This window comes from Centropristis striata, chromosome 16, assembly GCF_030273125.1.
Source record: "Centropristis striata isolate RG_2023a ecotype Rhode Island chromosome 16, C.striata_1.0, whole genome shotgun sequence".
NCBI lineage: Eukaryota > Metazoa > Chordata > Actinopteri > Perciformes > Serranidae > Centropristis > Centropristis striata.
Genome location: NC_081532.1, coordinates 5,611,705 through 5,629,131, shown reverse-complemented (window position 1 = coordinate 5,629,131; position 17,427 = coordinate 5,611,705). Strand labels below are relative to the sequence as shown.

General features: G+C 33.8%; 2 protein-coding genes across 2 annotated transcripts in view; one reads left to right on the top strand and one right to left on the bottom strand.

Annotated features, from left to right (window-relative positions):
* Positions 1-241: 241 nt before the first annotated feature.
* On the bottom strand, positions 242-13,236 carry pole2 (polymerase (DNA directed), epsilon 2). Its single transcript, XM_059353454.1, has 19 exons — positions 13,115-13,236; positions 9,785-9,885; positions 8,896-8,971; positions 8,025-8,102; positions 6,801-6,894; positions 6,637-6,711; positions 6,467-6,550; positions 5,907-5,963; positions 5,392-5,440; positions 5,202-5,274; positions 4,409-4,581; positions 4,225-4,314; positions 3,890-3,944; positions 3,382-3,441; positions 3,219-3,296; positions 2,369-2,477; positions 1,616-1,792; positions 535-602; positions 242-430 (listed from the first exon to the last, which is right to left on the bottom strand). The coding sequence occupies exons 1-19, from the start codon at positions 13,183-13,185 to the stop codon at positions 412-414; spliced, it is 1,587 nt and encodes a 528-aa protein (XP_059209437.1). The 5' UTR covers positions 13,186-13,236; the 3' UTR covers positions 242-411.
* Positions 13,237-14,587: 1,351 nt separating this feature from the next.
* LOC131988348 (kelch domain-containing protein 1-like) overlaps positions 14,588-17,427 on the top strand; it is a 10,476-nt gene continuing 7,636 nt past the window's right edge. The window contains exons 1-3 of the mRNA XM_059353468.1: positions 14,588-14,717; positions 15,064-15,184; positions 17,412-17,427. The exon at positions 17,412-17,427 is cut by the window's right edge and continues 55 nt beyond it. Of these exons, the coding sequence (XP_059209451.1) occupies positions 15,077-15,184; positions 17,412-17,427 (124 nt within the window). The 5' untranslated portion in view covers positions 14,588-14,717; positions 15,064-15,076. The remainder of the gene's footprint in view (positions 14,718-15,063; positions 15,185-17,411) is intronic.

Here is a 17,427-nt window from a genome sequence, read left to right as displayed (position 1 = left end):
AGCTCAAAGTGATGTCACAAGTCTTTGGTCGAAGTTGAGTTGCAAGTTTCTTTTGATTTTGTCCAAAGTTATTAATAGTCAATAGCTCGCAAATATCAAGAATAAAAATTATAATTTGACACTATGAGTGCAATTTCATTAAAATCCGAAAAAAAAAACTATCATCTGCATTGAAGACATGCAAGGTAGACTATTGAGTTTCTGAGATAGCTCACTGTGCAGAAACAAAGATGTCAGGATGTTCAGTGGAATAAAACTTTTATTTTTTAGAAAAACAGACAAACATATAGATTAATACAAAATAAAAACACTACAGCAATTTGATCACCAATCCATTTTAAACATACAGTATCATACATAAGCTATATACAAACAACTGACACACATCCACCTTTACATCCAATATTTTCTTCAGAGTCCTTGTAGTTTGCTGTGAACACAAAAGAACACGGCTGATTAGTTTGAGCATTAATGACGATTAAAACTACAGTTGATGATGTGGAGGAATGACTGAAACCATAAGAACAAACCCACCTGTCCTCAACAGTTCTGTTGGATGGGTAGTACACTTTAAATGTGAAGCCACTTTTTGGGAATGATCCCTGTAGAAAGAAAGAAATGATGTAGTGACACACACATCATGAGACAATACAATTAATTAACTTTAACTCTATGGAGTCTTGGGCTATTTAGTCCATTCCTGAATCCTTTTCATCCTGCTTTCATCCTGATTTTTTTATTATGACTTACTGGATCAACATTTTGAACCAAAAAGAAACAAAGAAAAACCAACATAAATGTGATCTTGTGATTGTGTGTGATCCTGTCACCCAACTCTGTTTTTTATTCTAGTGGGACTCTATTTTATTTGTGTCTTGTGTGTTTAGCGTAACAATTTGGGTCTTTTTGTGTATTTTTTAGTCATTTTGTGTCTTTTGTTGTGTCTTTTTTAGTCATTTTGTGTCTTCTTCTGTGTTTTTATTGTCATTTTGTCCTCTCATTTTGTGTCTTTTTTGGTAATTTTGTGTCTTTTTTTGGTCACTTTGTGTCTTTTTTTATTCATTTTTGTGTCTTTTTTTTGTAATTTTGTCTTTTTTTGGTCACTTTGTGTCTTTTTTTATTCATTTTTGTGTCTTTTTTTAGGTCATTTTGTGTCTTCTGTGTTTTTTTGGGTCATTTTCTCTTCTCATTTTGGGTCATTTTGTGTCTTTTTCTGGTCATTTTGTGTCTTTTTTAGTCTTTTAGTCCAACATAAAATGTGATTTTTAATCCTTTTTTTTTAATTTTCAAAACACTATCATGCTCAATAAAAAAATCAAAATGTTGCAAATATAACATATAATAGGGCTACATCCAGTTCTGTCATTTTATACTAAATCTATTTGAGCTTGTCTCCAGTTTTACTTGGTATATCATCATCAAACTGAAACTGGCCTCATGGAGTTTACAGCCAGAACTTTAGAGGTAAATTTACAGTAGGGCTCCACGCTGCTTTGTTTTCTAGTCTGGATGTGATGAAGAAGTAAAGCTTTGGAGCTTTTGGAGACTCCAGAGGGTTAAAAAACATTGACTTGAGGACAGTTTTAGAGCCCTCACTGAGGTTTCTGTTTCTTACCGGGTTGACACAGAGGCAGTCTGTGTTTTTGATGCTGAATGGGTCGTATTTGTCTGCAAAGACGATGACATCAGGGACTGGGTAGGCACGCAGGGAGTAGTCGTAGGCCCAGTAAACAGGACTGACGTACAGGGGCAGCGGAGTCAAGTGACCTTGTGACAGGATGGTCTTCACAAACTGAGGAGAGGAGGAGGAAAATCACATGATCATTAGAGCTGGGGGAAACCCATACAGCAGAGTATCGCAATATTTTGCCTGGTAATATTATATCTATATATTTAGTATTCTGACAGCCGGCAGCATTTTCGCCATTTTTATACTGGAGATACTGGTATCATATGAAACTAGAATATCTAAGGAATCTATAGGCACCATGTGTGTCAGGATATTGTGTCAGGAAGTTGTCAAAATAAAGCTGCAAAGTTCGGCTTTTTTAAAATTCATTTTTTATTATTACTATTATACCTTTTTTTCACCTGCTTTCCTGCCTCTAGGAGCTGCTCTGACAAGTGAATTGACAAGTTTATCTTCTCTCATTTATTTACAAAAATAAAAGCACATTTCACTTTTGTTGAAATGAGACCAGTCGGGCCGTTCACAAACAACTTTGCAGCGAAGAGTCATTGCTCAACAAGCACTTAGAAAGAATGACAGAAATTTAAAATATTAAGGCCAAAGACAGAACACCCTCTGACAACACAACTCATAACAGTGTGTGTCTGTGTGACGAGGGGGAAGAGAAGCTAAACTCACATGGTTAGGGATGTCGAGGTTATTACTGGGTAACCGGACACAGTTCCTGCACATCTTGTTGACCAGGTCCTCCCTGATGATGACGATCTCCTGGCTGCAGTACTGGATCCTGACAGGGAAAACAAAGCAGCTCACTTTTAGTTTCTAAGCTGCAAATTTATCAGAAATAGAATCAGAAATACTTTATTAAACATTAAAATAGTATGTTTTGTTTGTTTGCTTGTTTGTTTTTTAAGAAGATCTGCTGATATCACAGAGTCAGTGTGACATCTTTTGCTCAGCTGTTTATAGTTTGATTAACATTAAAGTAAAATAAAAATAAAAAGGCAAAAAAAATAAATAATAAAACAATATGTTTTGTTTGTTTTTAAAGAAGATCAACTGGTATCACAGAGTCAGTGTGACATCTTTTGTTCAGCTGTTTATAGTTTGATTAACATTAAAGTAAAATAAAAAGGCAAAAAATAATAATAATAATAATAAAACATTTAAAAATAAATAAATGAATAAAAAAATAAAAATAAAATGTATGTCAATCATATTCTGTATTTACTTTTTTTTTAAACTATCCTGCGGGATTTAAAGTCATTTATATGTGAGCAAGCTTTAAAAAAATAAATATTTTATTTAAATTAAAAATAAAATAAAAAGGGAAAGCAACTGATGAAAGAAAAGTCATACGTCTTAGTACACCTGTTGGATTGGTGTTTGTATCAAAATGTATTTACTGTATATTGCCTGATGAAAATTCTATATACAAATTGGTATTTTCGACTCCTGGACTGTATGACTTTCTTAATAAAAATAAAATTATAAAAAACAAAACAAAAACAACAACAATATGTTTTACCTGCATGGGTTGGTAGTGAACACTGAGAACGGGACCCTCTGTCTGAACTCCTCTGTGATGTGATCTGCCAGAGGAGGCCTGAAGGAAAACACATTCATCCACATTTGTTCAAACCGCTGAACGAAACTCACACAGTGATGTCAAAAAGTCTCTGAGTGTTTACCTTGGCAGGATGGAGCCTGGACCCGGGTCTTCAGGACCAGGAACAAACACGAAGCGGCAGCTGCAGGATGATGGTAAACAAAGTGAAACTTGGGGCTTTCTTATCTACCGATGCATATTGCACTCAAAAACAAAAAAACTCATTTAAAAAACTAATTTATTTTTTGGTTTGTTTTTCTGACTCATTTTTTCTGTTTTTCGAGGCAATTTCCCTGAGCTCTAACAAACACATTTAATATATTTCCTTTTTTTATATAAAAACAGCTGTGCAGCTATTTTAAGTTAAAAATGTTTAAATCCAGTCCAATCCAATTCTGGTTCCAGATTGCTACAAGTTACAAAAACAATGAACAATATAGGTAACAATAACAATAAATATATAACAATATAAAAATTAATAAAAAAGTGTCAAATGTAACAATTGCTACATGAATTGCCCTTGTCAAATAAAGATAAACCTCGTCATAGTAAAAACACCTCCACCTAATAGAGTAACTATCACATCTTACCTGCTCTGGATGCTCGGGTATGCACATATAGCATCAGCCAGAGTCTTCAGGGACTCTAGAAGGAGAAACATTTGATTCTGAAATGCTGCTCAAACAGACATCAAAATCTACATTATGTTATGAGTCCAAACTATTCCATAAAGGGCCATGCTGCTGCAGATTTTTGTTCCAACCAATCAAGAACACACACTGATCAGCTGTTTGAACCCTGAGGTCAGTTGATTAAATTACTCGTGTCTGTTGTGCTTCTTGGAAGGAAAACGTGCAGCTCCATGGTCCTTTCTGGAATAGTTTGGACATGTCTGTTATGAGTGAGGAGGACCCAGCAGTCTCACCTTTGAGTGATTTGATCTGTGCTTTCCCATACGGGGCAGAAGAGAAGTTACCACAGAAAATGAAGCAGGTGGGAGGCATCGAAGCGTAGCCTGGAGGCAGAAACAGAGTGAAGCTAAAAGTGATTTGTGACTCATAATGTGCATATTCTTGACTTGAGTATAAGACTATGACGCAATATCAGACCTGAGAACATGAGGTTGAGCTTCTCCATCACTTCGACACTGTCCAGCCACACATCAGACACAATAACAAACATGGCGTCCTCGTTCTCCTCCTCCAGCTGCTTCAGCTTGGCCGAAGCCTTCACTGAAGTGGTGGACGGCCCGCCAAAGAAGTTCAGATTGCCGTAGTATGCCCTGGAAGTAAAAAGAACGCAAGAAGTGTCAGTGAGTCGCGATATATTTCGGCTGAATATCCATATAAGATATATATCCCGATTTTTTTATTGCAAAGTGAGAGCAAATGTTCAGTCAAAGTCAAATATGACATGTCACAAGAAGTTTTATTGAATTTATTAGTTTTATTAATGTATAACAACAGGAGTACCTTTTTTTTTTTTTTTTTTTTAAATCAAAGCTCAAAATTCTTTTATCTAAAATAATTGTATCTTAAATAAAAATAACCTATGAAATAAAATAGGCCAATCTTTTTCTGAAATAAATATATTTATATGAGAAAAGAATAACGAACATTACAAAAGAACTAAATATGACAAACCCTAGTAAGGGCAGCATTTATATACAGCAGCTTGCCTGGAGCAAGGATCACAGCGCAAAATTTATCTGCAATATGTTTTTTATATCGATATATCGCCCAGCCCTAATTCAGTCTATATTTACAAATACTCAAGTTTAAAAAAATCCTACAAAAGCTCAGTGCTGGTACTGCAAAGCGTATCCAAGTGCATAACTTAAACCAAAAATACATCATATTTTAAAATAAATATATGATATTGTAATGCAGTCCCAATACTGACCTTGTGCCTGATGATGGCTCTGTTGGTGGAAAACCAAAACCATTGACATGGAAAACCGAGTCCTCATACCAACCTACACAACAAAGGGCAAAATATTACTAACAATAATGTATGTAAAAATACTAAATATCTTATTATTATTAAACTTATTGCATGTTTTTGTATACTGTAGTAGTAGTTGTTGTCTCACCCTCTGCCAGTACGAAGCAGGACTCTGTGTACAGGCCGTTATGGAACTGGTAGGAACATTGTTAAGGAATACATCCTTTGTAAAATCTACTTTATATATATACAGTCATGGAAAAAAATATTAGACCACCCTTGTTTTCTTCAATTTCTTGTTCATTTTAATGCCTGGTACAACTAAAGGTACATTTGTTAGGACAAATATAATGATAACAACAAAAATATCTGATAAGAGTTTAATTTAAGAGCTGATATCCAGACATTTTCCATGGTTTTCTTGATAATGACTTTGGTTATTATAAAGAAAACAATGGAAAATGTCTAGATATCAGCTCTTAAATTAAACTCTTATGAGCTATTTTTGTTGTTATATGTGTCCAAACAAATGTACCTTTAGTTGTACCAGGCATTAAAATGAACAAGAAATTGAAGAAAACAAAGGCGCTCTAATAATTTCTTCCATGACTGTATATATGGCAGTTTTTGTTGACCAGCTTGTACAAACACAGAAAAGGATATTGCTTTGGACATCTCCAGCTGTACTGTTCCACTCGGGTCCTCCAGGAAAAATTTACCCTAAAAGAGAGTTAAGAAATGTTTCAGAAACTAGATGGAAATATAAATTATACTGAAAAACTGACACGAAAGCCTCCAAAAACATTCAAGGTTCATACACTTTTTCAGTGGTCAAATTCAAGCACTTTTCAAAGACTTTCAAGGTTCATTTTCAAGCTTCTCCAGTACCTTACAACGGTTGTAAATTGCATGTTTTAGATGAGTACTTACATGCTAAAAGGGGTGATTTCACTCAACCATACCGACAGCGATGTTGTTACACTTTTAACAACCAAAAGTACAGTTTGCTAATCTCAATTTTCAATTTAGTATTCTTTTCACTGAACATGTGATTATCTATAGTCAGATTGCAAGAGAAATACAGTAAGAATTTCAAGCATTTTCAAGCACTTTATCCAAAATCCAAGCACTTTTCAAACCTTGAAAATACAACATTAAAATTTAAGCATTTTCAAGGATTTCAAGCATCCGTACGAACCCTGAACATTTCCTCCCTAACTCACCTCTTTCATTTGTGTGATCATCCCGAGTACGATCACCTCTCCCAGTTTAGCCGTGCTACCAAGCAGCGCTTCAATTGTCTTGAGCTAGAAAAGAAACACAGAATAATCTGTTACACAAATGCAAAATAGTAGGTACAGTGTGTTTTATTTTCAATTTGAACATTTATTACCTGAAACTTGTTTTGGCCCTCTTCAACAGCAGTCCCTATAGCAGGCGGCGTGAAGAGCTGGTGCCGATGTATACGCTACAAAACAAACGTCTGTGTGAATACAACATGCAAGCTACACATGCTGGGCAGCAAACAGAGTGATGGTCGGCCTGCAGCTCACTGACCTGCTGCAGGATGGTGTAGCGCTCTCTGAACAGTTCAGCTTTGTCTCTGGCCACTCCACACAGACTGGGTGCAGAATGGCTCGTCATGCTAATGCTGAACGAAAAAACAAACATAAAAACTCACTGTAACACTGTAAAAAAGGTGTGTTTAAAGACAAGATAAAAACACTAAGTCTGAGGGAAATGATCTTGCTGCATGGACAGATGATTTCACTTGACAAGCTTTCTTAAATTAAGATTATTACATCTAGAAATAAGCATGTTGAACACTTAAAATAAGAAATTAACTCTTAAAACAAGATACATTAAAGCTGCAAGCAGCGATGAACTGGCCCGAGCAGAGTGCACTGCAAATTATTTGTTTCTTAGATAAAAAGATTAAAAAAAACCTTCAGATTTAGAAGTGTTAGATAATTTATCTTGTTTTAAGAGTTCATTTCTTATTTTAAGCGTTCAACATGCTTGTTTCTAGATTTAGCATTTTTAATTTAAGAAAGCACCAAGATAATTTCCCTCAGATTTAGTGTTTATCTTGTTTTTAGACACCCCTTTTTTGCAGTGTATAATATTTGGGACAAACATTGCACATCATTTGGGATGAATTTCTTTTTGGGCTTCTGCACTCTCTGCACTACATCCTCAAATAAAAACACAAAATACCTTTTTGGAGTACTGAGTGTAGCTGCTAAAAAAAACATAACAAGGAAATGGCTTAAGCCAGACAGCCCATCTATAGATGAGTGGTATTTGTAATGGAAAGAATCACTTTCTCTGTGAGGCTTCAGAAAGCCAAATTTGAGGAAATCTGGGACAAGTGAAGATTATACATCACCCCGAAACGGAAACGCCCTTCTTTTGTTTAATATTATGTAACTTTAATTTTTATTTTTAATCTGTTCTACTGCTTGCTGTAGATGTAAACACCCCCAAGTTCAGTTTTGTTTATAACTAGATAAAAATGTGAAAATATGGATCACAATGCCAATTATCATAATGGTGATGACTGTGTAATGTGCTATTGAAAATAAAGTGATTCCAAATAAAGACAAAATGTTTTTAAAAAAAAAACTTTTAAAACTGTCTGCAACACATTAGAGTTAACAGATTTACAGAGTCTCATACATCAGCATCTCTAACATCAGCAACACAAATTTAGCAATTGTAATTTAAATACTTTTGGATTTATTTGGTCACAAATAGAGAAGAAACGGTCTCTTTACTCACGGCACAAATTTCTTCCGCTCCACGCTGTAAATGTATCTGGGCACGTCATAAGCTCCAATGATGTTGAAAACATTATCTCTGAAAGACAGTTAGAAAGCTTTTAGCTACAGCTATTTAATCCATTAAAATAGGTTTGGGTAACACTTTAGATTAGGGAACACATATTCAACATTAATTAGTTGCTTATTAGCATGCAAATAAGTAACATATTGGCTCTTAATTAGTCCTTATTAAGTAGTTATTAATGCCTTATTCTGCATGACCTTATTATACAACCAGTAAGCCATTAACTAAAGAGTTTTCCTTCAGTAACCTCAGATCGAAATGACCCAAAAAAGACACAAAATTACTAAAAAGACACAAAATGACAGAAAAAAACTAAATTACTTAAAAAGACATAAAATGACCAAAAAAAAGACACAAAATCATTAAAAAGACACAAAATTACAAAAAAAAGGACACAAAATTACAAAAAAAGACAAAATTACTAAAAAAAGACACAAAATTATAAAAGCAGACACAGAATTACCAAAAAAGACATACAATTATTTTAAAAAGACACAAAATTACCAAAAAAAAGACACAATATTACCAAAAAAAAAACATGGTAAAGTGCCATTCATATAAAACTCACATTAAACTTTCATATCAAGGTGGGGGCCACAAAATATCATCACGAGGGCCACAATTTGCCCGTGGGTCGCAAGTTTGAGACCCATGCTCTTCAAAGTGGGTCACTGGTAGACTAACATTGGCGCAAAGTGACCCACTAATTAATGTTGAATGTGTGTTCCCTAATCTAAAGTGTTACCGAAGTTTGTATTGTAATTGTTGCATGATTATGATTAGTTAATGGAAAAAAAACACTTACATGGTTTCATCACATGACTGAGTGCAATCCTGAACAGCAATCTCTAGCACAGACAGCTCGATCATGTTAGAGGACACTGTAGGAAAACAAACTGTGGTCACAACCTGTAACAAGCTGCATGAAAACAGATTAAGTGCACGAAACACACAGTAGGGCTGCACGATTATGGCCAAAATGATAATCACGATTATTAATCAGGATTATTCATCATGTTAGGGGAAACATCTGTAGTATTATTGCACTACTTTTAAACAGACAATAGGAACAATTTTTAGTTCCTATTGTCCTCCACTTCCTGCAGCAGCAGCACATACACACTGTACTGCTACAGAGCTAACTGTTAGGCTGTTAGCAATTTGCAGACTGGACGCTAAGGAGTTAACATCCCCTCTGGCTCTGCAGCTGGGAGAGACTGCTGCAGGAGGACTGTGCATCTTCGATTTGTTCTTAGTCTTCTTAACGAGCCGCCGGCCCCCGTTAAAAAGAGTAAGAACTACACTCAAGTGGATATTTAATTCTGATGCACTCAAGTGGACATTCAACTCCAACATTATATTGTGTATATTCTGTTTTGACATAGTTTGTGTCTAGTTTTTATTTATTTACCTTTTATTATTATCTTTATTATTATTTGTGTATGTATGTTATTTGTTACTCTGAAAATTGACAATAAAAAAAAAATATGTATATAAAAAAAAGATGAGTAAGAAGGAGTCTCCAATAACACCAGAAAAAGTCGCTGGATTTGTCGACAGTCGCTTTTTTGAAAAATATCGCCGACGATCAGGTAAACTTCATCGTGGCGGCCAAAATCGTGATCACGATTAAAATTTAATTAATTGTGCAGCCCTAACACACAGTGATCTGTAGAACCACATATCACACTTACATGGCTGCTTTTCCACTGCATCCAGGACCTTTTCAATGATATCATCCAGTTCAGAGGCATCGACAGACTCCAGGGCCTCCACAAGGTATTTGCTGGCTTCACTGGAGCACAAAACAAAGAACAATTAAATTATTATTATCTCTGTAGAAGTCTGTAGAATAGGATTTGTAGGCTGCAGCACCACAATACTTAATCCAAAATGGTATTTTAACACATAGCTCCTTCCAGCAAATTTCGATATTGCACTAGTCCATATTGTAATTTTGATTAAAAGAGCAGCTGCATCAGGGACAATAATAAATAGATTCAGGGACAGATGAGTTGTTGGGCAGCAGGTAGAATACATAATATACAATAATACACAATAATAATAACAGTGCTCTGTCACACACACTGAGACACGCACACAAGAGATGGGCCGTTTGACACTGAGGCTCTGAAGCCTGTTTCACTCTTTTGAGGCAGGCTGGTTCAAAACACTGTGCTGAGACTTGTATCAAAGCTCTGTGATCATGTGACCGATGACATTTGAGGCTTCATACGTCACAACGAAGCACCTGAAGTGAGTTGAATGATTTCAACATTCAGCTCTGCTTCATTGGTTAAATGCTGTTTTATAACGCTTTATAACGTTACACAAGATCTTCAATTGCATAATTCCCTCATGCACACAAGCACTTCATTTTCACACTGTAGCAGAAGCACAATATTCACTTTTTTTCATATTGTGGCACAAGGAAGCCCTTTAGAATCATTCAAACAGAAGTACATGTACATTGTTGAATTTGAATCTTTTCATTCATTAGTAAATTGAAATTTCAAAGTGTTGTAACACTGTCATGTGAGAACAATGATTCTCAGAAAGTAGACACAGCTGCTTAAGACTGATTTTAATGCTTTTGTGTTGGAACTGGAATCAATAAGATGTGTGAATCATTTGGAAGTTTGTGGCTGCTTTAATTACAGCTGACCACTAGATGTCACTGGTAGGGTTTGATGCTTTGACGCTTTGAAGCTTTTTTCGATACAATCGGGAAGAAGCCTCAAGAGCTTCACAAGGCTTCATCCGCCCATTTTTTTGGTAATTTTGTGTCTTTTCTGGTAAATTTGTAGTCTTTTTTTGATCATTTTGTGGTCAATTTGTGTCTTTTTTAGTCATTTTGTGTCTTTTTTTAGTAATTTTCTGTCTTTTTGGTAATTTTGTTTCTTTTTTAGTAATTTTCTGTCTTTTTGGTAATTTTGTTTCTTTTTTTAGTAATTTTCTGTCTTTTTGGTAATTTTGTTTCCTTTTTTGGTCATTTTGGTGGGGTTTTTTGGTCATTTTGTGGTCAATTTGTGTCTTTTTTGGTCATTTTGTGTCTTTTTTTTATCATTTTGTGGTCAATTTGTGTCTTTTTTAGTCATTTTGTTTCTTTTTTTAGTCATTTTCTGTCTTTTTGGTAATTTTGTTTCCTTTTTTGGTCATTTTGGGGTTTTTTTTGGTCATTTTGTGGTCAATTTGTGTCTTTTTTGGTCATTTTGTTTCCTTTTTTTTGGTCATTTTGTTTCTTTTTTGGGTGATCTGTACTGTTCGTGTGAGATTGTGTTCAGTGAGCGGGGGTCACGGACAACATGCATGTTAAATTGGGGGTCGCGACTCAAAAAGGTTGAGAACTACTGCTCTAATGCACACTCTTGAAGTTGATTACAACTTCTCATCACATACGTGTGTAGTCCCCTCACCTCTCTGGACCAACTGAGTCGATTTGATTAATCCAATTTTCATTTATTTTATCAAGGTTTTTTAATGAGCACAGTCGGCATACTGTGTTTATTAATGTATTGCTATTGTTAGTATAATTGTTAATGTTTCTGTTTCTCTGCTCTCTTGCCTCCCTTTATATTATTATAATACTTTGTATTTTATTGTATTGTATTTATTTCTCTTTTTGTTTTGGGGGTTGTCTTTTTTGTGGTTCTTCGTTCTAATGTACCGTTTAAAAAACAAAAATGTGGAAAACAGCTGTGGAATAACTTATGTCTTGTATTGATGCTTATGAATGCTGATTTCATAAGCATCAATAGAAAGGTGATAAGTGATAAGAAGAAGATGATTAGATATGAGCTGTAGCTGTACAAATTAAAATATAGAGGTTTTGTGGCTGTTTGAAAATGCATTGTGAAAGAATGGGAACACTGAAAACATTTGCTTTGAAGTAGCTTGTTCAACTGACTTCTTCACTTTAAATAATAAATTATGAAGTAAGAGAAAGTAAAAAATAAGAAAGTTCTTTAAAAGGCCCAATGTGCATCCCCCTATAACTTTTACTAGGAAAGAAGACAATTCTTAATATTCACCAAGGTTATTAGGCATGCTCTGGACTATACAAAATTAAAAATATTATATAATAGCATGCATCTGTGTATTATCGAGAAGGGATACGTTTTTTGGCAGGTACATTTGAGAATGTCTATCCCTCTATATCATGGGTCTCAAACTTGCGGCCCGCAGGCCAATTTCGGCCCTCTTGATGATATTTTGTGGCCCTCACCTTGATATGAAAGTTTAATGTGAATTTTATATGAATGGCACTTTACCGTGTTGTGTGTGGAAGGTCCCTTTAATTACTTTTTTTGGTAATTTTGTGTCTTTTTTAAAAAATAATTTTGTGTTTAAAAAAAAAAGTGTCTTTTTTTGTAATTTTGTGTTTTTTAAAATAATTTTTAGTCTTTTTTTTGTAATTTTGTGGGTTTTTTTTGTAATTTTGTGTCTTTTTAAAAAAAAAAAATGTTGTGTCTGTTTTGGTAATTCTTTGTATTTTTTGTCATTTTGTGTCAATTTTTTGTCATTTTGTGTCTTTTTTGGTCATTTTGATACTGCCTCCAGCGGCCCCCAGGTAATTTGAGTTTGAGACCCCTGCTCTATATTTTTTGCTATCAGATCTTGATCTGAAGTACACAAAAAATAATACTGTGTATTATAGAGGGGATATGGGGATAATGCAGAATGTGTTGAACAGAACTGCACTGTGAAATCGTTTTTATATTTATATGTCTATTTTCAAAAAACTTTCTGTTGCTACAAGCTGTGCAAATATTCTATTATTACAGTTTTATATTTGTATATTTATACTTTATTTATATAATCTAATCTAAAACTTTGTCACGAGATAAAACAGACATCAAGGAGTTCATTTTTAGTTTCAACTCAATTTTGACCAAAAATGTCGTTACTGCAGTTAGGCTTTGTAGGGCAGTATACTAGACAACATCACAGTCTGAATGGTAGTAACGTTACAATATTAGTCGAAATATTATACAACAATGTTTTACTATAATTAAAATACATACGGTCGTAGCATAAGACCCCGCATCTTGAAGCCAGCGGACACTTTTGTCTTGATTTTCCGAGCGACATCCATGTTTGTTGTCACTATCAGACTGGTCAAGATTTAGCGCCAAAAGACAACTTCCGCATGTATTTCGTCACTTCCGCCGAAGAATCGTGGCTTCCGCTCCGCTTACCTAAAAACAGCTAAGACTCATTTTTACAATTTACTGCAGTTTTAGTTTAGGACTATACAGCTTTTCAACTCTCCTTCAACATGTCATTTTTTGTGCCTTAAGAGCTTCCAACCTGTACTATTTTATTACCTAATGTTTATTCGTGTATTATTGTAATCTAATGTAAAACTTTTGATATTTTATCAATATTTATACCCAAAATTAAAATGAAAAAAAAAAAATACAGTATGTTTCAATGTTTGTGTGTGTGTGCGTACAAATAATAGATATTATAATTATTATTATAATAGACATTTCTTTGTCTATAAAAAAGACAACATGACAATGAAAAGTAATTTAAGAGTAATGAGAAAATGCTTTGGATTACATCAAATTTTAATTTTACATGGTTAATAATATATATATATATTTTAATTTATTGATTTATTTAATAAAAAATCTATTTTGGTCACCTCACAAGTTTGTAGGTGTTACAACGGTTTGGTTATAACCTCAATGTTTTGTGTATTTTCATGTACAGCTCTATGAATGTGTGTTGGATTCACATGTTATTTTACGTGTGTGTGTGTGTGTGTGTGTGTGTGTGTGTGTGTGTGTGTGTGTCTTTTTGTCTATAAAAAAGACAACATGACATAAAATGGCCTGCATAAACAGAGTAACACGGAAATATAATCATAGAATGAAAAGTAATTCAAGAGTAATAAGAAAATGCATTGGATTACATCAAAATTTTAATAATATATATATTTTAATTTATTGATTTATTTGATAAAAATATATATATTTTGGTCACCTTACAGTGGTCAAAGGGGATTCTATTTTGAAAAGGGGAAAAAAGGACCGGAAGTAGTGTTTTATTTTGTAGGTGTTTGGTAACAACACAGAGAGAGAGAGAGAGAGAGAGACCCCTCTTCTCTATCTATCTATCTATCTATCTATCTATCTATCTATCTATCTATCTATCTATCTATCTTTCTATCTATCTATCTATCTATCTATCTATCTATCTTTCTATCTATCTATCTATCTATCTATCTATCTATCTATCTATCTATCTATCTATCTATCTATCTATCTATCTATAAGAAAATGCATTGGATTACATCAAAATTTTAATAATATATATATTTTAATTTATTGATTTATTTGATAAAAATATATATATTTTGGTCACCTTACAGTGGTCAAAGAGGATTCTATTTTGAAAAGGGGAAAAAAGGACCGGAAGTAGTGTTTTATTTTGTAGGTGTTTGGTAACAACACAGAGAGAGAGAGAGAGAGAGAGAGAGAGAGAGAGAGAGAGAGAGACCCCTCTTAAAGGGCACTGACAGCTTATGGGAGTGTAAAGAAACACTTTTTTTGCCCCGCTGTGTTTTTATGTTCACAACATGAGAAAAAAACATCAGGACAGCTAAAGGCTTACCTACACGTGAGTATTTTAATGCATTTTTTGTGTGGAAAAAACATGTTTAACATATAACCGTGTCGTGGACTAACCGTCTGCTGGTCGTTTTAACGACAACCCTTCAACACAATGTGACGGAGCTTCCATTTGTTGTAGACTAACCATATTTTTTTACTCATATTTATCTTAAACCAATGACAATAATAACATTATGGAAATGAAAGGCTGTACTGTGACAGCACTGCTCGCAGTGTCACATCTCTTCACAACTGCAGTCGATAATGAAACCAAACATAGGTGACATTTTTAGACAGATTTTCTTTTTGTAATTTTAGGCTCAAAGGCACATTCTCTCCGTTTCTATTAATAGCAGCCAGCCAGTCATGGATTCTGCGTTTGAGAGGCACTGCTCGGAGCTGGTGGCCCGGGAGAGGAGCGGACACACAGCTGTGGTGGAGGAAAACCTGCTGTATGTGTGGGGAGGTTACATGGTAAGAAACACAAACAAACAAACAAACAAAACAACAAACCACAATAGTATGTCTCTGCAATACTTAATTAAAAATTGTATTTTATTGCACATTTTTCCCTTGAACAAAAATTGCACCTCCTGTGATTTGGATACAGATCCTTTCTTAGATTGTTTTTTATCTTATCTCAATATTGTGTGATTTTCTGCAGCTGTAACAAAGAAATTTCCCCGCTGTGGGATAAATAAAGTCAAATCTGAAATCTTTACTTAACCCATAAGAACCCACGGTGACACCCATGTAACAAACACTTTAAATATTCTAGAACAGGGGTCTCAAACTCAAATTACCTGGGGGCCGCTGGAGGCAGTATCAAAATGACCAAAAAATCTAAATTACTTTAAAAAGACACAAAAAAGACAGACAAAATGACTTAAAAAGACACAAAATTACTTTTAAAAAAAAGGACACAAAAAGCTGTCACAGAAAAAAACTAAATTACTTAAAAAAGACACAAAAAACCCACAAAATTACTAAAAAAAGACACAGAATGACCAAAAAAACCCCACATTATAAATATGTTCTGCGTGGTTCACTTGGTCTGTGATATATCCCCCATAACTTTCCTTTATGGATAACTGGGTCTGGGTTCTTATGGGTTAAGTTAAAGTAGTAATACTACATTTATAAAAAATACTCAAACGTCAAAAGTTGTGTACGTTGTGTACGTTGACAAAAGTCAACGTACACAAGTATTTTGTGCAGAAGTATTGATATTGAGTTTGATATTACCATATTATATTAATTAATTATTGTTAGTTATTTATATTTATTATTATGTATTATTAGTCATGCACTAACATGTAAGCAGCATCTTAATGTTGTATCTGTAGTTTAAGGTCTAACTATGGCCATATTTCACAATAAGGCTGCACAATTTGGAAATAATATTTCATAGCAAATATTTGGGCTAATACTGCAATTGCAATATGAATCACAATATTGGGAAAATTATTCTCATTTTTACTGGAAAATATATTAAAATCATCATGGTATCATTTTTGTGAGAATCTGCTGGCCTACCAAACATTTTTTTTCTAAAATATGTAGAATTCAATGTAGACCGAGACAGCATGCGGCTACACAATACTTTGTTAAAAATTGTATTTTATTGCACATTTTTGCCTTTAACAAAAATTGCACCTCCTGTGATTTGGATATTGCACAAGTCCATATTGCTATTTTGATCAAATTTCAAATAATTGTGCAGGCCTGTTTAACAAGTTTTTATCCAAAATAAAAAACATATATGTAGTGGAATAAAAAGTGCATATTTCTACTAGAATTATATAAACAACTTGCATTGTTTATGACCCAGAAACTGGCTTTAAGCAAGCTGGAAAAGACATTAAACAGCATGCTTTGTTGATGTCTGTTGAAGGAGGATGTGTCTGCAGACCCGGAGACTATCCAAATCACAGGAGGTGCAATTTTTGTTAAAGGCAAAAATGTGCAATAAAATAAAATTTTTAATTAAGTATTGTGTAGCTGCATGCTGTCTCGGTCTACATTGAATTCTACATATTTTAGAAAAAAAATGTTTGATAGGCCTGCAGATTCTCACAAAAATGATACCATGATGATTTTAATATATTTTACAGTAAAAATGAGAATAATTTTCCCAATATCATGATTCATATTTCAATTGCAGTATTAGCCCAAATATTTGCCATGAATATATTTTCCAAATTGTGCAGCCTTAGTGTGAAATATGGCCCATAGTTAGACCTTAAACTACAGATACAACATTAAGATGCTGCTTACATGTTAGTGCATTACTAATAATACATAATAATAATAATATAAATAACTAACAATAATAAATTAATATAATATATATGATAATATCAAACTCAATATCAATACTTCTGCATATAATACTTGTGTACTTTGACTTTTGTCAGAGTATTTTTTTAAAATGTAGTATTACTAGGCTACTTTAACTTAAGTAAATGATCTGACTACTTTCTCCACCTCAGAGTATTCATTACCCATAAATACACTCACTACTACTCATAAATAATAGATTCAACTGAGCTTAGATACCTCGGCATTGGATATCATTGTTTTCTCTCATATTAATTATACATTTCCATAGCAATGGCAAGCTAAATATGTGTTGCTTGAGTCAGTTTATGTCATAAAATATAATTGTGTCATAACAATCAATATGTTGTTTTCTCGACAGTCAATTGCTGATGATG